The sequence below is a fragment of the Danaus plexippus genome, chromosome 27 (assembly GCF_018135715.1).
Source record: "Danaus plexippus chromosome 27, MEX_DaPlex, whole genome shotgun sequence".
Lineage (NCBI taxonomy): Eukaryota > Metazoa > Arthropoda > Insecta > Lepidoptera > Nymphalidae > Danaus > Danaus plexippus.
The window spans coordinates 2,665,005-2,687,365 of record NC_083555.1 but is presented as its reverse complement, the minus strand read 5'-3'; the positions used below and the strand labels follow the sequence as shown (position 1 = coordinate 2,687,365).

The following is a 22,361-nucleotide window of genomic DNA, read 5'->3' as shown; positions in this document are numbered from 1 at the left end:
AATTATTACTTCTTTTCAATGCTTTGTAAAATTTTGATGGAATTATTAAATAAATTGATGAAAATTATACCAACAAAAAATATCAGTTGTAGAAGATAATACAAAAATATATGTATAGTTAAATTAATTTTCCATCATAAAATATATTTTTATAATCACTAGAGTGGATCTTTTTAAAGATGTATTCCATTACGCCCACAGAACCGACGAGTTAAGCCGATCGGGTAATTCTGTTGGAAATATTATAAATAAGTTCTTAGGAAAATGTTTTCAAGATTTATTTTCCAGGAAAAATGTATATTTTAAATTCATCAAAGCTTTAATATTTACTAAAATATATAAATTCGTACATTATGTTATATAACTGATAGAAAACTGGATAGAATTCAACAGCAGCTGAGAAAAGTAGCACAAGTAGAGTTACGACTCTACTGATGGCTCTAACTAAATCCAGACGAGAATTAAGAGGTAAAGACTTCCGAAGCGACCTTCCCTCGTAAAGCACATCCTTTGGAGGAACCACCTGTAATCATAAAAACTATTTATATACGTAATATCCATACAAATATATGAATTATAGATAGTTTATTTAGTACCTGGAATACTGTACCATCTTCTATATTAGATGGAGGAATCCCTAAGTATACTTTGAAACAAGGCTGAAATTAAGGATGGCCAAATGTTGCAAAACAATTTCCTTTACTTAAAACAACTTGATGTCAAGAGCTATTTGGTTTATAAGACACAAACGAACTCATTTTTGATGATAAGTATTTGCAAAATTATAAACCGGGGCGTTTCTGGTTAGGTTGGAAACTAGGCAGTAAGTGAATTGAATTTGAGAGCTATTTTATGTTACTAAAGCAAGTCTCTTTAACGTAACATTAAAATGCTCAAACCTCCATTCTGAATATTGAAAGGATTTAAAAAGGAAAGTGTCCTAAGCTTCACGGGTCTTATCCAGTCTAAGATCGACCACGTAGTGCCTACTGTTTTAAATGCTTTTCCTAATAACCTCATCAAATACTTTCAATCGAGCAACAAGATAACTATATAATTTTGTAGTTCAAATTTAAGTACAATGTATGCAGTAAAAAAGCTTCATCAGTTACATGTACATAAGTTAGTTGTTACCTTTTCGTTATCTCCTTTCACATCAGCATGGATGGGTTGTGCATGGTTTGTTAGAATATTAAGTACGCCAGATTCATCGCGTTTCCATCTCGGGACAAGCGCACCCTGGAAACATCTCTTGTATTAATAATGAGAGCTACCTATAACTTACACTAACAATACGCCGTTTAAATTTTAATTTATTATGCAGCTAAGATATTGTTACAAGTGGATCCATCCGTGCCGTACTAATTATAATATACTATAATCCTTAGAATTATTTTTTTATCACTGATTATATTTACTTATAATACAGGACCATTGTTATTTTGTGATGGCAACATTTAAGTATCAACCTATGTGTGAAAACTATAAATACTGGCTTCAGCCATTTTGCAGGGCATTACTGGAAGTAACGCTGAACATTTAAAAACAAATCTGAAACTAACTCTGTAACTCGAACAATATACATCAAGAAAAATATCTGCTCTGGTTTGAATTCATCAATTATTTTTTTCATTAGTTCTAAAAGGTGTATGGGTAGAGTAATATACTTAACAAAATAAATACAATGAGATATACTTGTATATTTTGAAGTAAGCGACCGGACGTAATTGCTGTATAAAATTAATTTAAAATTTTTAATTTTATTAACGAAATGAAATGAAGCGAAGCATGAGACAGAATTAATGCTAGTTGGGTTTTTTAACACCACTAAAATGATATTAAGCTATTGATATTAAGGATCCAAAAACTTTCAGACAAGTAACGAGTAATGTTAATGAATATTGCGAGTGAAAAGTTTTAATTTCTTCACTCTTGTATTATTCGTGTACCGAATAGTGAAGGCTTTAGCGTTATAGTCTTATACCAAGAATTAGACATAAAAAATTACCATTAATAAATAAAGTAAATAAAATACTTAAATGTTTTTAAATTCATATTATTAATACAATACTTACTCCGTCAATTTGTCCTATTTCAACAAAAAATAGTACACATAAAACTGCCTTAAGCATTTTGTTTCACAACATTGTTGGCAACAAATTAAATGTATAAAAATAGTTTTTATTGCTTGTATAAAAAAAATCAATTTATTTTTTATAACACGTTCTATGAAAGAAATTTACCAAAATGTTGAAAATATTCTCTCTGTTGATACTCTTCGTAGTTGTTAAAAGTCATCAGGGTGTAAGTATTTAAAAAATTATTAATAAAAAACAATTGTACATATTTTCTTATTACTTCTTGTTCAAACTTTTCGTATAAATATATATAAGATTTTTTATATTGAAAAAATTTATATATGTATCTAGAATTATTTAAAAGTTGAAAACAAATGTGAATCTTCAAGACTGAAGACAAATTGTTACATAGCAATTATAAATATTTTTTTATAGCAAAGAGTACTTTACAACGATTATAGCATGTGTCACAAGCATATCAGTGGTTCTGAGAGACGTTTTTATTACTAGTAGATAAAATTTATTATACCAGTGAATTTACTTTACACCAATTTGGCTATAAACAACAAAATACGTGATTGGATCAAAAATCAGTAAAACATTGCCATGCCATACAAAAATTTCGTTGAAATGATTTAGACGCTTCAGAAACTTATTTCATTTGATTGAAAACAAAATTATCTTGATTTGACTTGATCAAAAAAAAAAAATACATTTTATTTAAAAGCTGAAGTTGTAACCAAATATTTAGCTAGGATTATCCTCACATTAATTTAACCTTCCTGTATCGTAATCAGTAATAATAAATCAAATTACCTCGAGCCTTTTCAAAAACTAAATTTCCTTTTAAGTAATCTCTTAATAACCAGAATTTAGATCCTTCTGAGGCTTATAAGTCAACAGGTTTAGGCAATAGCCAAGGAAGCAAGTCTTCAAGGTTGTCTTACGTCTTATTTTTGTTCCAAGAAATAAAAAGATCCATACACTGTAAACATTTAAAAATTTTCTGTTGCATTAATGATTTCTCGTCACGACGATATATTTAAGTTATGTAATTCTTAACACCAACTAAATATATTAAATGCTTTTCATTGCTTTAAATGTGTATTGATTGATGAAAATTAAAAGATTTTGCTTACCGCATAACACGATCAACCAGGTAAATAAAATAGCAATATTTCTTTACTAAGGATAAAACGTATTTTGTGAAATTAGATGTGTTTTTCGAATGATATATTATTCTGCATATCCCCTTATCTCTGTTGGGACAAATTCTATTCAAAATAACGTATGAATATCCATAAATTTACGCTCGTAATACCCCGAAACATCAAACAAATTAGAAGAAAAACTTGTTTATTTTCATAACTTTCTGATTAATTCCTTATACAGTGTTTTATTAAGGCATATGTTAAGACACGACTCGTCTCGTTATTCGTTAATTTGGACAACACTGCTTTAGTTTTGTTACATCAAAACGCATCGGGTATTTCTAGAACGAATGTAGAAAGTCCGTTTTCACATTTGTGAAGTGGAATATCCACGTATAATTTTCATCCAAAGCCTTAATTATTTTATGAAATTTCGTTGTAAATAAGGTCTGTTTTATAATGCACTAGGTTTATACTGACAACTCTGGGCCAATGTATTTATACTAATAAACATAAATTAATTAACTCGCAATGTGTAACACGTTGATGAACGTATACAGAGTAAATTTAAGCTCTGGAGGTCGTGACCTAATTTAATAATAATTTTGATAAACCGACTAGCGGGAAAATGACCGGTTTTTGCTTGCCTTCAGGAGGTATATGCCTTAAACAGAACATATATTGTGTTGTCTAGAATTGTTTCAGCTACCCAAGTTAATGACCCGATCTCGTAAAAGCCAGGAAGGATGATTGAAAGTAATTTGTTTTACTATTTGTAACAAGACAGACATATAATTACTTTACTTTATATTTATATCTCGATCATCAAGTGTCGAGTTTCAATTAAAAGAATGCTTCATAAAACAAACCCGTTAAAATAAAGTTTCGTGGAATTGGTAAAGTTCATGTCGCAGTAACATAATTTGTAATTTTATTAAATGTCCGTAAAATTATATTAAAAGCTTGACTCTGTTCTGACGTCGAAATACATCTGATTATATTGAAGTATGGTTCATGCAAGCTGATTTCTCTTTATTAAGACTTACCAGTTATATTCCAAAATGTCTTATTACTAAGTTGTGTAAGCTACATCTATTTTCTGATATAGCCTGTTGTTTGCACTTTGCTTTTTAATTGATTTACCTAGATTGAGGTCCTCTACATATATATATTTTTTTTAATTAAAGAATAAAACTGAGTAATTTTTTTTTATCGTTATTCGATATTCAAATTGTGTAATCTTTCATGAATAGAATGATTACGAATTCTATGAATTTTTTTTGAAATAATAGTTATTGTTTGTAATATTACACGTACCTGTAGCTGATTTTTTATTATACATATGTATATATTGAAAGGTTTTGAAGTGTAAAATAGTAAATGTCGGAGTGGGGTCCAGGCCGTGGGTTTTAAAACAAGTGACGTCAGCATAACTGACGTCATCAATTACTTTATTCGCGACTGTCGTCAGGCGCTGAGGTATTGAAGGTAGCCTCGTAGACAATTAAAGGAATCTGTTACTTCCTCGCCTCTATTTATTCCAACATACACTCATTATTGTGACTACACTTGCGCTGGTGGCTATGCGGGTGGCACCTGATAATTTCAACTACCCTCAATTATTAGTTATTCAGATAATAAGAATTGCGCCTACATATATTTTTCTATTAGTAAGGATATTATTCTGTAGCTGAACCTATTAATAATACGTAAGTTTTATGATACAAATCGGAGTAAGAAATATGATGGCTTTTACAGAAGATAAAAAATGAAGGAGATGCCCAGACGGCTTTGATGCCACAGGAATTAAATCCAGAGTTTGCGTCGGATAAGGTAAATCATTAATATTAGGAAACTTACTAACCTAACATCAAACTTAGATCATTATCCCCTAAACAAGGTTTTGTTCATCAATGTATAGGAATTATATTATTAATGTATTTTTGTTTTGTTCTTTATTAACGACCACGAAGAATTATGTATGTACTTTCAAACGATCGGTATCAAAGTTAATGATTATAATTACGTATTAAACTTATATTTTTCATATAAGTATAATACGTAATTATATATATATATATACGTATAAAATATACGTATATATACGTATAAAAAATATTAATTACAATGAGTAGTAAAATAATGTAGGCATCGTTATTTTACTACTCATTGTAATTAATATTTTTTTCTTACTCATTAAAATTATAATGCCATTTCTAAGACAAACCACTCTAACTTTTTCGAACTGTCAAACAATCAAGTAAATAAATATAACACTATATACGATTCCGTCAACAATATTATCGTTCAAAATATAATATAATATATTTGAAAAATAAGAAACTGTAAAAATTACAGTTACTAACGTTTAAAAATCATAGTTTTTTTTTTTTATTAAAATAGTATAAAAAAATTTGAAACTTATAAATGAAACTAATATTTTTCGGATAAACTACGCGTGATTTATTTTTGTACAAAACTACATACTCCCGACGTTTCGGTTACTTTTCAACAACCGTGATCACGGACAGACCACAGACGTGGTACAGACGTGGTAGTATCAAAATAAATCACGCGTAGTTTATCCGAAAAATATTAGTGTCATTTAAATGAATAAAACTCGCGAAAATCTTAGATCTCATTAAATTAAAATATTTCCATACAAACTGCGCAGTGAATATCACACAGCACAAGCCCAGTCATTGCACGCCCAACAGTAATTGTTCACAATATAAATGTTGTTCTCATAAAATTCGCTTTGAACTTGATAGTTTTAATTACAACAGTTATTTTATCTTGTCTTATATTCTTTAATTTTAAGTTTACAATACTTTTTTGTTTAGAAATTATAAAGGCATGGGTTAATTTTGTCTTGTTTTTAGGATTCCCCTTGGCGTGCTGTTATTCCTATACGACAAAGACGAGATGTCGAATCGGACACAACATTGTGTAAACTGAAAAAATACAGTCGCGTTATAGCTTGTGTAGTACTAGCTGCCTCGGCTGTAGTCGAGATAGTTGTTTACTTCATTGAAATGTATTCCTTGTAGTTACAAGAATAATATTGATATTATTAATCTGTTTTGATACGTGTTTTATTTCTAACATAACAAAAAAGACTTCCATAACAAAGAAGTCTTTCATTACAGATTAGCTTCTCAACTATTAAGCAAAATACCAATACCTGCTGTTCTATTCTGTAACTTATCGTAAATATAATACGATTAATTTTTAAGTAAAAATTCTGCTATGCATATTCTCTATATAGGGGATGAAAATTATAATTTTGTGCAATAACAATGAGGCTTTTTTTTCAAAAAATTTTTTGAGCATATGATCCACTATTCATATGCTGGATTTAAAACTTCAATATTATCTCTCAAATTAGATAATGGTGTTGATCTTTCATATTCATTACTCGAAACAGTAAAGTTATACCAAACACAGTTCAATAAAACTTGGTGATTAAAATAATTCTTGTCTTACCCCTAAAACCAGTCGGAGCTTATTTTTTCAACTGTCTGGCCGATACAGCGACCTTTTTGTCGTATATCTTATTTTTTCATGAATCCGTTGCCGAAAATACCTGCTCATTAGCTTATTGATTTTACTCTATTTTTATGAACTCTGAACTGTCTGAGAGAACAATAAACTTGGATAGCTTTTTGTAGGTTTTTTAGGGTGGGACTAGTTAGGAAATATTACTTTTAAGTCAGTACTGAAGTTTGCATGATTTAAAATGATAATATTTTATGAAAGACGTGACAACTTATGTATGATGTCTTTAAAAATAAGAAAATAGATGTTTACTGAGCTTGTACAATGATTTTTAACAACATTAATATAATGGTTCCGTGACATAGTGGGTTTTAATTCAATTAGAAAATTGTTTTTATGCATGTGTGAGTTGCAAGCAACGGGAAATATATAAATCAACTTAATATAGTCTTGATTATGTTATTAAATTATAAATATGAAAAGATTAATTTAAAGATGCCTTTTTTTTAATAACTTATGGATTATGAACTTAAGCATTACGATCAAGCATATTTAAATTTATTAAACAATAAAATTTCGTTGTCATTTTAACGGTGTGATAGAGTAATGTATAGCCAGGGAGTGTTGTCTAGTTAGGAACTTTTTTATTACATTGGAAGTAAAAGATTAACTAATTATTACTATATAAATTTAGTTTTTTCCGACCGTTGTAATTGAGTGTATGATTTAGTCTATTGGCTACTACATCATTAACTCAACTTATCAAATTAAATGCTTATATATGACAAGGTTATTAGATGTTGCGGAGACTTTTTCATTCAACACGGATATTTACCAATGAATACATTTTGCAATATTTTTTAAGTAGATCCAAGGAAGGCTGGTATGTTCACATTTTTTTTTGTTTCTCTGATAGTGTAATAAAACAGTGCCAATTTCCAATCACTCGTTTGTGCAATTAAAGTCACAACACACTTAAGCCAACACCTAAGTTTTAAAGTGTATAAAAAACAAAATTTTAATTATCCTTGTAACGTTTTGTTTGAAAATCATATTAAAATATATGTCTTATTGCTTCTAAAACCAGGTATAGTTAAGTTTGTTAATTTTTTTTATCAATTTTCGCCTTTAATTATTTCATACCTACCATCCAAATGAAATCGTAGGCCGTGAAAGCACTATGTCAATAAAAATTAAGATTTTTCACGTAAACTAATGCTAAAATCTTTTTTTTTATTATTTTATTGCTATTCTTTATCTTTTTTAAACATATAAATTGTTTTAAATATTTCTTTTTTGTGTCAACTAACAAAAAACTTTAAAAGATAAGATTTAATTTGTTTGAAAAAACCTGATTCGATAATCCACTAATTTTGGACCGCGACTCTCTTCGAAAATTAATGTATAAATTTGGGTCAAGAGGTGTGTACAGATGAAATTACATTAGGGGTTGTTAGAACGAGAAGTTAAATCGATTCACAATAAGAGTGAAAGGGATGGTGCATGATCAAATACAAAAAGCAGCCTTTTGTGTTAGAATTGTAATAAATTGATGAATATTTTAATAGAAACCTACAGGAAATAAATAAAGGTCTATAGACAATGTTGAGTACGAGTAGACATATCTTGGTATACGTAATCAGTAACATTGCATCAACTCATTGCTAGTGGAAATGGTGTTATACCTAAGATATCTTATAGGGAATAATAAGAAAAAATCTTCATTAGCCACATACTAATTCAAAACACTTTATTTCTCAATGCGTTTCTTTCACTTTACGGCTTTGATGAAGCAATAAATCCTTTGAAAAGGAAATTTAATATAGTATTAATGTTCCATAGATTTAAGCTAGTTTGATTATCATGACTCAGTGCATAGTATTCTTGATATATCATCATTTATTCACACGGACTGTGTATAATCAATCAAATCGTGAATTCGATCACTTAGCGTATTCAATTTGGAGCGTAACAGATGTGCTCTATAAATTATATTAACGTCAAACATTCGATATAAAACGGAATAGTCTTAAGGAGAGTCACATTAGTTTGTCACTGAGATCATGAAGTGGCTGCTGTTCTGCGCGTTCCTTGTACTTGTTGCACATTGCTGGGCGATGGTAAATATATAGTTATAAAATTGTTGGTAATATTTGCTCATCATCGTGGCTAGAGTCTTTGCAGACTCGTCGTGGTCATCACGTATTAGTGATTTTGGGTCTATTTAGACCCCAAGACTTGCTATAGCCTGTTCCAGCCAGTGGTGTTTAAATACTCTTAGAAAGTGCATATGACTCGGAAAATATCACATCGGTACCTGCCAGGTTTCGAACCCGCGCCCTCACGTATGAGAGGCGGGCCTTTAATCTCCAGGCCACCATAACTATACATTTGGTAACGGTTGGTAACAGTATTAGGAATATTTGTCGATAAAAAAAATGGGATTAAGCTCACCAGCTTCGTTCTTATACGATTGTATATTATTACAGCATTAAAAGGCAATAATATCATCTTTAACTTGTTTGGAATAAATATTCCGTGTTAAATAGTGAGGGAAACCATCTAAGTCCTCTTATTTTTGTCAGTATTATGTTTCAAACGAGAAATTCTTTTGAATTTCTTTCATTAGCTCAAAAGTCAGGATTATTTTATCATAAGAACCCTTTTTACCCAATAAAAAGCCCAATTGTAAAAGCTATTTATATGACTTACAACAATTATGGACTTTCTCTATTTTGCGATTCGATTCAAAGTAATATGTTCAAAATTTTTCATTTCTTATAATTACTAATATAAATGAGATTCTCTCTCTCCAGATATAAAAATTTATTAACGAATCCATAAATCCAAAGACCCATATACTGCGATTAATAAGTTTAAAATTTAAATTTGATTTATACCCGTGGAGGTTACTTCCATTTATTTCTGAATTACATTCTAATTCAGAAAATTGGGGAGTGCGATTGTTCAATTAAAGTAAAAATTCACCAACCAAAATATCAGTCGGACCAAATTTAGCTGTTCCTCCATACGAAATTTATGAATTCTCGGTACTCAATTCTAAAAAACTTATATTTTTATCATGTACTTTAGCGCATACAATTATTTTCAATACCACAGTCCTAAAACCGACTCCGAAACATTTTTCACTTTAATACTACACGTCTTCAAGTACTCTTCAAATGCCACGCAGATGCTAACAAGACGCGAAACATTTTCACCTTTTATACATTAAAATATATATGCTTTCCTTCTGAGGTTTACTGCAAGGTAACGCTTAAGATATTTCAGCAAAAAAAAAAACTTTATAAAATAAGATTCGAGTTGAATTTTAACTCCTCCAAATTAAAATCACATGATATGTATTAAGGACATTCTTTGTGTCCTTTTAAAATAGAAATCAATCAAATACAGAGCCATATATTTAGTTTTAAATATTTATGTCATGGATAATTTATATAGACTAATTTAAATATTTAAAAACATCATGAGACTAAGATTAGCGCTTTCTTACTTTGTGATCTGCAAGAAACCTAACCAAATTTAACCGAACTTAGAAATCACTATTAACTTATTTTTTCTTAATACCTTCCGTCTACTTGTGTATTTTATCAACTAGAATGTTTAAAAATATAATATTAAATCAGCGGAAATGACACGTTCATGTATTATGTATAAACACATTGTGACATTGTAAGTGCAACGTGGCATAAACGTCGTGTAAAGTAAATAGTACATAATATATGGTCCCGGTATACCGTGTCTGCATATTATATTTCTAATCATTCAGCGAGAAAATCTCATGAATAGCATGAATATTTAACTTTAAATATTCATCGAAATTAATATATAAAAATTAAACAGATCATCGCAAAGATGTGTTGAAATAGCTGACAAATAGAAGTTATATACATACTATATATATATAACAATTATATATTTGTTCTGTTACAGAACCAGGATGAGTACAACGTAGACTATACTGGCAGATACGCCGAACTCGCCTCTCCCGTACCGTCTCATGTCAACGTAGACGAGCTTGTAGCAAGTCTGCGAGCAGCAAGCGGCCCTAACTAGTTCATATTTATCATTAAGATTATCCCACTTATATTTAAGTACAATGTAATTTTTATACCTATTATAATAAAGTGAAGCGTGCTATTGTCTGAATTATGATTTATTCATTTTTATAGCCAACGAAAGAAGATAGAAGCTGTAAATAAACTGTTGATATAGCCTATAACAATCATAAAAAGTTATTGACAATACATATTGCTCAAACCTTTGAGCAATAGAACACTCATGACATCGACAAGAACATAGGCAGCTTTGGAAAACCAAATCCGAGACTGGTTTGACGATTTCCGCCTCTCTCGTAGGAGGACCGACTTAGTTGGATAGTTTTACCAAAGTAAACATATTTGGCAACAACTATGAGAACAGAACCTCCGTTGGCAATTGAAACAGGCCTAATATATATATGTATGTATAGGCCAATGAATATAATCTTAGTTGTTACCACGTTTGTTTTCCAGTGGACTCGTTGAGGAACTGTGAATTTATCCCTTAACATAGGATCAGATCACCTAAAATTTCGACCATAATTATGACATATTGACTAACCAAAATTAAGTAAGGTTATTAATAAATTGAATGTTCTTAATACCTAGAAAAAATTAAGGTTTCACTTGAGTAATAAATAAAAAACCGGCAAATGAATACAAACATCATATTTTTTTAATCGTCAACAACAATGATTGATATTAAATTACTTTAAAAAATAATACAACTGTAACCTTATCTACCTATTGTGATTTTAAAACGAAATTTTATTTTGTTTATAACACGAACATATAAATAAATATAATGAAACTTAGTAACATTTTGCTGCATCGAGTTGTAATACTGACGTGTTATGCATTAAATTGGGGCAAATATAATAGAACTAATCAAAGCCTTCGCGTCGCATAGGGAAAAGCCTCTCATAATTTAGATTAATATCGGAAGGATGAGGTTGCTGGCGGTCCCTACGAGCTTGTCGACCCAAAGGTATGTAGTCATACGGAACCTGAAATAATAATCTTCATTAAACAATAACGACATTAATAACTTTCTTATAAAGGATTTCTCAGCTTTAAATATTACAATACGATATTAAATATAATAATATTTTATAAAAAAGTTATAACTCCTAAATCTATAAGAAGTAAAACGTGTAAAATGAAACGCTGTATCCAACCAGTTTATAAGTTTTATATAAAATATACAATAAATCCAAAGAACAAAATAACAAATCCCTAAATAACACAATACTATTTTTATTTATTCAAAAGACGATTGTATGGATTCTGTTCAGTAAATATGAATGAAAGTATCACAAAACACTTCCTGGAATAAGGAGATTGCAATCCTATTTCTGGTAACATCAAAGGCAGCAATATGAGACCATATTTTATACCTATAGTTTGTTTGAATACATAAATAGAATATTTGAGTTACTTTATTTTTATATATAAATAACAGTTATATTTATTTATTTATTTATTTATTTATTTATTACAGTACAGTAATTACAAAACTAACCTGCGCAAATACCTCCACTACAAAAATTATGCCCAGAATTAAAAACGACAGCAAATTCATTTTAGTGCACTAAATTAAAATTTGTCTTGACTTCTTCGAGTTAACGCCCAAGAATCCTATTAATGTCTAGACGTAGGTAAATGCGTGATACTTTTTAGATTAGTGAAATTAGATTTTAATTAGCAATTACGGTTTCGTTATTTTCTACCTAATAACTTAAATAAACAACAGGTTCCGAATATAACTATAGACAAAGTAACCGATAAAATGAAATCGCAAATTGCATTTACACTCCTTATACGAAATAAATATATTGGCTGCGAGATTATAAATGTATTTATGATATGTAAAAAAATAAAAAAATAAAAATTGTACCAAATGTTTATTACAGTTCTCAATATAAATAAGCATTGTTACTTGCTACAAACGACTTTTACAATAACAAATGTAAAATTTACCGTATCGTATATAGAATATGGAATTATATATAAAAATTATCCTATTCCTTTTGAGTTATGCTCGAGGTGTAAGTATTAAGATAATTGTATGATATAAAAGAATCTGTATGTATGATATTTAGTCGTATATAATTTACATCGCATATATTGTAGACAGAGGAAATTAACTTTACAAAAGCAAACGATCATCCAGACACATTCAATGAAAGTCGGGTTACATATAATAAATCAGAGAAATCGAACATTATTGACGTTCACAGCGATGCGATAGAAGAGATAGATGAAGCTAATCTCACTGATGTAACGCAAGAGCAAAACCCAATAAAGAGTTTTTATGACATTCTCAAACTGCCAGTGGAAAAAATTCTATCATCGCAAAAAGTAAATACAGTCCTTCATAATATAGGTACGTGCATGGTCAATGGGGTCATGGAAATAGTAGCGTACTATCTGCCAGCTCCACTAATACCACTGATAGCTACCGCTGCGGGAATGGTGATACCGTTTGAACCTGTCGTGATGCTGAGACGAAGAATGCCGGTAACCAGTTACAGGCGAGCGTTCAAAACTGCGGTCAATGGATTCCTGAACACATTCGATACTTACAAAGTCGATAATTACTACGAAGATCCATATATGACAAGGAGATTTAATAGAAGATTCATGAATGAAGGCTCAAAGGAAATCAAAAAAGATGACACTTGATCTATTTATTATTGTTTTTGATTCTGTTATTTATAAATTAAAGTTATAAGTTCCTATCGTTTTCCTTCTAATTCTAAGAAGAAATAAAACTTCTTTTTTTTTTGTTATTGTCATACAAAGATTATACGAATTCTTTGATTTCTTCGTAATTGGTCACATGGGTGGTCATCCTCACGACTCCGAAGAAAGGGCAGTAGAATGTGGTTCTTACAGCAACAGAACCTTCTCTCAAATCAGGTTTTGGGGGTACATATTTCTCTTCTATTCTTTTTTTCCTTCTGGGTTTATCTTTAACTACATTAATTGTTTCCTTAGTCACGTTTGTTTTTAAATCAGTTTTTCTCAAACTTTTAGCTTCAGGAATTTCCATGTGACGCCAAGTGTGTCGAAATCCATTTTTATCCAAAAATATTTTCTGATCTCCAATATTGCTGCTTCTTTTAAGAATAAAATCTTTAAAATGATCTCGAACCTCATGTATCGTTGGCTTTAAAATGTTGTATTTCTCATTTCTGAAAATAATTTCGGAAATTTTCTGGAAATCTACGTGGTTTTCAAACTGGGCTTGAGTTGGATATATCTGAAACACGTTTATGTATTAACAGAATAAGTATTAAGGCATTGAGAAAAAGAAACCCACACTATTCCCTATACTCTTGAATCAAAATTTAAAGAAATAAAAATAGTGATACTATAAAAAGAGACAAATTTATAGATCACTTTCGATAATTATAGAACATTATAGATACGGAAATAATAGATTTAAGAGTAAAACGATAAATTATAAATACTCAGTTGCTTCTGTAAGCAATACTCTCTGCTTTAGTATTATAAAGTGTTGAATTTTTGAAACGTCATAATAATTGGGAGGGTTGTAACTATTAAAACCGATTTCTCGAGTTCAATTATCCTAAGCATACCAATCCCTTTCCTTAGTTAACAGTGTGTTAATAGGTAATTATAGTTTGTATCTCGTCCAAGGGCAAAATATCGTAAATATCTATGTCAGTGGTAATTAGGAGGTTAGTATTTTCAAATATATTGACAACTGGATCCAGAAAAATAAGTTTTATGGCTTCAGTTGTCTCTGGGTTACGGGTGTGTGGTGACAGTTGCTCAACGTCATTGTCAATGTCACCCAGTTGACAGATTAGTTTGCTTCGTGGCCAATCAGTATGTAAAATAATTGGAATTTAAACGAAATCTATATAAAATCAATAATGATATGATTTTTCATGTATCTATTGAGTGTTCTTTAGAAATGTTTTTATATTATATATACGATATATAATATTCAAATGATATATTTCATTATATAACGACTCTGTTGCAGAGTCCAAAACTTTTTGTGAATCTACTAATTAAATCGTCAGTCAGACAGACAGCGAAATTTATCTTTAAATTTTCTCAGCTTTCAGATTGACAATTGAGTCGATTTTTTGATATTTCAAACCAGAAAAAAAAATCTCGACTATATCATATTGGGGCCAATTTTGTGTCTTCTTTCAATGCTATGTTCTCCTCTTATTAACTTCCTCACAAAAATGTATTCAAACTTATATGGGATTTAAATATAATTTTATAAAAAACATTATAAAAATATTACGTAAGACATATTAAAATATTTCTAGACTTACATACGTAAATGTTAGGTAAATAAAAGTTATCGTGTGTATCCAATCGCTAAGAAATTCTGTTACGCTGCGTTTAAACATGATTGTCATATGAGTAAAGCACAGTTTTTTAATTAAAAAAACCATAATATATTTTATGGTCACCGCAGATTGCATTTTTACGCTGCAAGATTATTAATACTCCGTACGGGAATTGAATACACAATAACTTTCTAACGCCAGAAGAAATATTATTATGCGTAGGGAAATAAGTAAATTCTCAATTAATTAAATATAATGTATGGAAAATTAAAAAAAAAAAACAAGTATAAAGCTTATCTAATGGTGACTCTTTTATAATCATACATTGAAGATAATCGCGTCACAAAACTGAAATATTTTAATGTTAAAAAACTTTATATTCGATTTAAAAATGTCAGCAAAAAACTAGATAGGTATTTTCACTTGAAATGTTGTTTTATATAAAATTTGGACTTAATTTTTGATTCTCGTGTGTAAACATATATATATATTTATATATACATATTTAGTTTATATAGCCCCTATAAGCCTGAGTTATATTGACATTCGCAAAATATTCAACAATTCCAGTGTTAAGTATGGATTCAGAAGCAATAGCATAATGTAATAATAATTAATAAATAGGCCAAGGTTTGAGATATGTCAGTGTCATTCTAAGTTTTTGTGTTATGACAAGGCATAGCATAGAAAAAAAATAGGAATATTGTTTAAAAATATTTAATGTAATAAAATTGCCATGGCTTTTATTTCATATTTTTGCGGTTTTAAAATATATACGTAGCATAATATCACAGGGTACACTCAAAATAATGCATCGACTGTCAGTTAGATTAATATTATCATATGGCAACATTATATGGAAGTTGGTAGGAGGTGAGCGTTTAACGCAATGCTAATGAGGCCATACAATAAAAAAAAAGAAAAAAAGTCTTACAAGTTCCAAAGACAGGTCATCGATTTATGATTTAACTAATTAGATATAACAGTTCTATGGCAAATTTTCCATATTTTTGTTTTGTGAATCTTAATTTCCTAAAATTTTAAATATTTATAACTGTTATTCGGTTTTAAAATAAAAATAAAAATATATCGTATATGCGTTTAAAGGGCTTTAGGTGAAATTGGTACTAAAAATTAAATAATTTCAAACACATATATCTTTGTTGTGATTAGATTACATATGGATGAGAAAATGTTGGGGAAAAAATGAAAGTCAGTTATCGATTTACTTAAATATATTTTGAAACATATCTTTAAAGCGTAAAACAAGTCTAGCCTCCCGATTATTTAAGCCAAAGGAAATAAAGTGTCTCAGCTATAGAATGACGTAATTACATGATCCACCGTTGTTGCCATATACAGAAAAGTCAATAAACATTGTTGCTATATGATAAAATATTATAATAAATTACAGTTTATATATTATTAAGTTGAAAGTGATAAATATGTGACGAAAAAAAATAACATATTGAAATTGTCTGTTACGCATATATGTAATATAATTTATATTTTAATTATGATATTCAGTATTTTTTTACTCAAACAGAGCTTCAAGGTTGAATGAGTTTTGGAAGTTCTAAAGCGTCACTAGTTCTTGTTATTTAGATCACGAAGTAGAACAGCACTTTAGGAATATCTTTTTTTAATTATTATTATTATTAATAATTTAATATAATTTAATAATCGAAAAATTCTAAAAATTTTTTTTTTTGAATTTTATAACCGTTAATATCTTATAATTTATAAGAAAAGAAACAAAAAATATACCGAATGTGTTAGGGCAGAATTTTAATCTAGTTGGAAAACTTCACTCATTCCTTTCACCGTCTACAGTGTGCACTTATCTTAAATCCCCTCACAATTGTCGCCCGTCATTTTGTTTCAAAACTTCCGAACGACAATCGCATAGCTGGTGGATATGTCCTCATCTAGTATTAGTTATTGTTATATTTATAACAAATCATAAAGCGAAATTAAGACTAGCCGTATTAAAATCTATCCATCAGTCAAACATTCACGCAATATTTAACAAATCCATTAGAAAAATATCATGAAAAGATCAAATACAAAGACCTAAGCTCAGTAAATTACCAGTTCTATATACAATTAATTAAATTTAGTATTGCGTATCATAAGTCATTGTCGAGATTAATCGGCATAGAAAAAATATATTTGACATATTATATAATATGAAATAATTATGACGATACATATCATATATATATTTACATTACAAAAATACTGAGAGCACTGGAAATTATTACATAGCGAATAAATATATAGCTCGTTATTAAACTATAATACTATACGTTTATCGTCGACGTGAAAAAAAAATATTTACAAAAGATTCGATTGTCAAAAAAATTTTACTAATTTTTTTTTTTATATAGAATATAAAACTACCCGCGGATTTTTATATCTTGTGTTGGGTTTTCGAACCGAACTCGTGGAGTATGTCGCAGGCCATCTCCAGATCGTTCCTGGTGATTCCTAGCGCCCTGACCACTATGTCCTTGGGGTATCCTTCACCCACCAGACGAGCTATGTAGTCCAGATTAATGTTCTCATAGGAAACATTGTCCAGATATTTTCTTCCGTGCTTGTCGTGGGTTAGGGGGTTAATTTTTTTCGCTGTAATAAAAAATTTTACTTATTATTATTGCTTCATATATATATGATGTTGACTGTGATATGAATAGAAAAATTTAAGATTACATTGTAGAATTCATGGTGTTATGTGATTTTCATTCGGAAAGAAGCAAATTTCGCTTACAGATTTAAATATAAACTTATACTAATTTCATAATATTTTGTCCTTTGAGGTTTTCGATACATTTTAAGTCATAACCTATGGTTATGAATTTGAAATATTTTAATTTTCTATTATTCTACTTACGTGCAACCGCTAATTCGTTTTCCACTGCAACATTCTCGTACGGTGGATTCTTTACGTCTTCAGGTGGAAATTTTGGCATTGTTGTGGATTTGGTGGGCTGGTCTATGCTACCACTCGTTGTAGACGGCAAGGACCTCTGTCTTGGCGGTGCCTTATCCAATCTAGTCTCTCTATCAAAGCTGGATCTATCAGAATTCTGCATGCGATCCTGTCTGTCAGGCCTGTCAGGTCTTTCTGGTGGATTCCTGAAGTCTATATGCCTATCGTGGACGTATCTGTCTGGATATCGATCCAGTAATCTGTTCTCGGAGTTGGATCGTTCGTTTCTGTCCACTATTTCAGTTCTTTCGTGTTTGTCTTTGTCCAGTCTGTCGTGAACTCTGTCTGTTTGTCTGTCAGGAGGTGGTGCGGGGAGAGGACGACTGTTTGATTGTGGAGTGCAAGCTCTTCTGGGTTTCTCAAACGCCCTTGGATCTGGTGGCACCTGGATATTAAAATGGAATTGTCTCAACGATTACAATCTATTTACAACAAAACAGTTTAATGAATAGATTTACTATAAAAATTCTAACAGCTTCGTAACATTTATCAATATATCAATTTTTTTTATAATTTTCATATATTTCTTATATTATTATCTTAACTTCCTCCATGTAACAAAACTATAATTTAAACCGGTCACCATTTAATTTATGTAGTCGAGATCTCTTAATATTTTATTTACAGAGTAAAAAAAAATATTCTATAAAATTGAGTGCAATTAAACACTTTAATTAAAATCTCACGTAAAAGGTATGTAAGATATTTATAGTCAATGCTTATGTATGTGTGTCCGTCTGAGGCATAATACCTCTCAAACAGAATCACCTATTCCGATACTGTTTTTTCACATGAACTCAAATGTTTCCTGTTAAGAATATAAAAATATATGACCATGTTTTGGTTAATATCAGTCCAGCAGTGTAGGAGTACCTAGTCCTTTCCAAAATGATGTAATCATTTTTTAATTTTTTACGTGGGATTATTTAAGTGGGTAATTTACGCGTGCTAGTATTATTAAAAGCTCTCAAGTATTTTCAATTTAAACATTAAATTGCTTGATTGTGTTACCTCGTGTCTGGTGTCGATCAGGCCGGTGATAGTTTCGGTGGAGCCGGTGATGACAGACGTGAGATGGTGACGTGAATCCGGTTCCGGTTCAAGCGATGAACGACGACGTGGTTCTACACAACATACTCATATTGAATATTGAATTAAAACTGATATTATTGGGATATATACGCGTTTATAATTGTTTTTAACAGCACCCTCCCGACGTATCAGTTACCTTGCAGCAACTATGGTTACTGTTGACTAAAGATAATAAATCCGAAAAATATTGGTTTGATTTCGATGAATATTCGGGAAAATCTTTGATCTCATTATAGCAATGTCTGAGCGAATGCGTTTTTTGCTCTATGAAAATCTTGATGTTAAAATATATATGTCTTTTTTCTGTTTGGCAATCGATCAGCTAGCGTTATAAGCTGGTATTGGCTCTTATTTGATTGTAATATTTAATGTATTCTTAGGCTGAGATTGATTTAGGATTTTCTTTTAGCTGAACACGTTTACTCACCCATAATACTAGCCGAGGCTATATCTTGAACACTTGAAGCGGCAATACTTTCTGCGGGCGAGAGGCTTTTCCGTGGCGGTAAAGGGGGCGCCAATTCTCCATAGGCGTTTTCCGCACTGGGGGCCTTGCGAGGTGCCCGCGGTGAGTGGCGGGGCGAGGCCCCCGCTGAACGGGCCCCCGGTCGAAGGGCATCGATTGTTGATGTAGCAGCGTTGAACTCAGCCCAATCCTGTTTGTTTGGGGGCCTTGTAATTTGTGGGTTTCATAGCTAAGTGTTGCTTTTTTGCTTTTAGTCATTGCAGTCTCGATTTCTAGGATGGAATGGTTTTGAGATTTTTCGGTAATTTAGTGAGTTTGCTAAACATTCTTGAGTACTTAGTGTACGTTTGAACAAAAACCTTTGGGGGTTTGAGATATAACCTTTCGTTAAAACAAAATTTCTTAGCGAGAAATTTGCTCTGTATGGGCAAGATATATTGAGGTATTATAGGCGAGATATATTACTAAAAGTACATATTTGATTGTAGGTGTTTTTATTATATAAATACTTCCGCAATTTTAGGAGTATTTGATAGCAAAATAATTGGGAAAACAAAACTAAAATGGGGTTGTATACAGCGTGTTCACAAAAAATAGTTTAAAATTTAAGCAAAGGATTAAAAACTATGGTAACTATGTATCAGACCTAACCTATTTGTTGGTAATTATGTAACCTGACCTAACGCTTATAATCTCTGGGTTTCGCAACCCGTGTGCATTTAATTAGTTACATTTACGGACTATATTTAATGTACCGGCCTAGTTAGCTTTGGATGGTAAATTTTTTGTACTATGAATTTGCTCGATGCATTTTATATCTACATTTATTTGAATATTATTTTTTCTTCAATTATAATAAAATTTTAAGAATAAGCGACTATTGATTTTGATTTAACTAAATTTAATTTTTCAAAGAAAATTGTTTGAAAAAAACAATCTTACTACTCTTATGGACTAACATAGATCATTTTCAAAAAATGTTATAAAACTTATATATGGTTTGTATTTATGTAGATTAATAAAAAGGGATAAATTTTACTTATTATAAATTTATTGAGGGAATAATTTTATTAAATGTGAATTAAATATTGAACTCTCTATTACACAAAGAAGTTATTGAATTTTTATGCTCAAGTTAAAATCATATTTTACAGATACTCATAGATTTTTTATACTATATATCCGTTTAATTTGTTAACTTTGTTCATGTTTCAGAGTATATCTGAAATTTATATAATGGTAGATGAAATTTAAATTTTAATTCTTGAAAGATTTTTCATATTGTTTTTTTTTTTTAATATTCTAAAAAAATATATATATTCAAAAGTAAAAATTAACGCCATGCACGATACCCAAAAATGATTTAATGTAATTAGGACCTTAACACTCGGACTAAACAACAGAAAATAGAACAATACAGTACTTAACAAAACAAAAATATATATATTTTTTGTTTCTCGCTGATGATGAATGACAAAACGTGCAAGATTAAAAAAAAATAACCCAATTCTTTTTTTACCAAAGCAAGGAACACGATGCAAAAGAAAACACAAAAAGCGAATTCATCCAAGCATATATTCAGCGATACACTTAGTAATAAATAATGATATATATATATATTAAAAAAAAAAAACAAAAATATTCCATGTAACATAGAAAATGTGATGCTACGTCTAAAAACACGATAATATAAGTCCACAGATACACAAACAACGCAGCACAAAATATCGATACTGACAAAAAAAAAAAAAACTAACTAATAATTTAAATTATAATATAAAAACTTAATTAACAATTATATCATCACAATAAATTCATTTAAATTCACTGGCAAATAAAATGAAATATATAAAGCATATCGTAATAAAAAAAAAACATGGGATTTAAAAAAAAAAATACAGAAGAAACAATTTTTTTTTTGGTAAAAAAAATATTACACTGGCAACAAAAAATTAAAGGCAGGTGTATTAAAAAGTCGTTTCGATAAAAACATACTCCTATCATATATAATTTAAATGGAGTCTAAAATTTCAGTTTTGACTTTTAAATAATAATAATCTATATTTAATTAAAAATTATAATGTATTGTTTGTCTAATATATGTATATATATATTTAAAAAAGTAGATCTTTGTGACAAAAACATTATGATTTTTTTATAACATATATTAAACCAACATATATATCAAAGCGTGTAATGTCGTCGTACAAGCTAAGCATGCTGATTTCTCGACCCCTGAAATAAACATTCTCGTGATAATTCAATTGCATTTTATTATTGAATTAATTCTATATACACTGAGACATTTAGATATTTAAAGATCTGAGCAGAATATTTTAAATTTGAGCTCAGTTTAAAAAAAATATTTTTTCATGTAAAAAAAAAATATTTTTTAAATCTATATCCTTTATATATACATATGGAAAGGTATGCAAGACCCACACAATTAATCTGACTTTTAACAAAGAACTAGCAAATATTTTTTTTTTTTCATCTATTACAAATTATAATAAAAAAATTATCACTCAATTTGGATAAGAATAAAATGCAATTAATTCTCATTACTATAACTATAACAATGTTTACGAAACGAGACAAACATCATGCATTCAAAAAATGCATAAACATAAAACATGCACACTAAACATTCCAGATGAATTAACGGACAAACAAAAAAAGA

At 29.7% G+C, this 22,361-nt stretch overlaps 4 protein-coding genes and 2 long non-coding RNA genes across 8 annotated transcripts in view; 2 read left to right on the top strand and 4 right to left on the bottom strand.

Annotated features, from left to right (window-relative positions):
• Window positions 1-263: 263 nt before the first annotated feature.
• On the bottom strand, window positions 264-2,218 carry LOC116775793 (uncharacterized). 2 transcript variants are annotated; one of them, XM_032668781.2, is made up of 4 exons: window positions 2,076-2,218; window positions 1,135-1,239; window positions 597-659; window positions 264-523 (listed from the first exon to the last, which is right to left on the bottom strand). In XM_032668781.2, the coding sequence occupies exons 1-4, from the start codon at window positions 2,130-2,132 to the stop codon at window positions 320-322; spliced, it is 429 nt and encodes a 142-aa protein (XP_032524672.1). In that variant the 5' UTR covers window positions 2,133-2,218; the 3' UTR covers window positions 264-319. The 2 variants fall into 2 exon arrangements, with proteins under 2 accessions (XP_032524672.1, XP_032524674.1); XM_032668783.2 differs by lacking the exon at window positions 597-659 and having other exon boundaries at window positions 2,076-2,185.
• Window positions 2,219-8,379: 6,161 nt separating this feature from the next.
• On the top strand, window positions 8,380-10,897 carry LOC116775771 (uncharacterized). Its single transcript, XR_004353860.2, has 2 exons — window positions 8,380-8,847; window positions 10,682-10,897. It is a non-coding gene; the product is annotated as an uncharacterized LOC116775771 (long non-coding RNA).
• Window positions 10,898-11,442: 545 nt separating this feature from the next.
• LOC116775772 (uncharacterized) lies at window positions 11,443-12,541 on the bottom strand. The gene is made up of 2 exons (XR_004353861.2): window positions 12,311-12,541; window positions 11,443-11,795 (listed from the first exon to the last, which is right to left on the bottom strand). It is a non-coding gene; the product is annotated as an uncharacterized LOC116775772 (long non-coding RNA).
• A 148-nt stretch (window positions 12,542-12,689) lies between these two features.
• Window positions 12,690-13,531, top strand: LOC116775769 (uncharacterized). The gene is made up of 2 exons (XM_032668752.2): window positions 12,690-12,836; window positions 12,922-13,531. The coding sequence occupies exons 1-2, from the start codon at window positions 12,786-12,788 to the stop codon at window positions 13,471-13,473; spliced, it is 603 nt and encodes a 200-aa protein (XP_032524643.1). The 5' UTR covers window positions 12,690-12,785; the 3' UTR covers window positions 13,474-13,531.
• On the bottom strand, window positions 13,466-15,295 carry LOC116775770 (uncharacterized). Its single transcript, XM_032668753.2, has 2 exons — window positions 15,111-15,295; window positions 13,466-14,053 (listed from the first exon to the last, which is right to left on the bottom strand). Exons 1-2 carry the CDS (start codon window positions 15,261-15,263, stop codon window positions 13,595-13,597), a joined length of 612 nt encoding a protein of 203 aa, XP_032524644.2. The 5' UTR covers window positions 15,264-15,295; the 3' UTR covers window positions 13,466-13,594.
• Window positions 15,296-16,345: 1,050 nt separating this feature from the next.
• The window catches only part of LOC116775611 (E3 ubiquitin-protein ligase CBL), a 37,009-nt gene continuing 30,993 nt past the window's right edge, over window positions 16,346-22,361 (bottom strand). Inside the window, exons 10-13 of one of the 2 annotated variants that reach the window (XM_061525107.1) lie at window positions 19,643-19,871; window positions 19,135-19,247; window positions 18,025-18,508; window positions 16,346-17,759 (exon numbers count right to left, since the gene is read on the bottom strand). In XM_061525107.1, the coding sequence (XP_061381091.1) occupies window positions 17,542-17,759; window positions 18,025-18,508; window positions 19,135-19,247; window positions 19,643-19,871 (1,044 nt within the window). In that variant the 3' untranslated portion in view covers window positions 16,346-17,541. Of the gene's footprint in view, window positions 17,760-18,024; window positions 18,509-19,134; window positions 19,248-19,642; window positions 19,872-21,237; window positions 21,917-22,361 lie in introns of those variants that run through there. The other variant, XM_061525109.1, reaches the window with a different exon arrangement.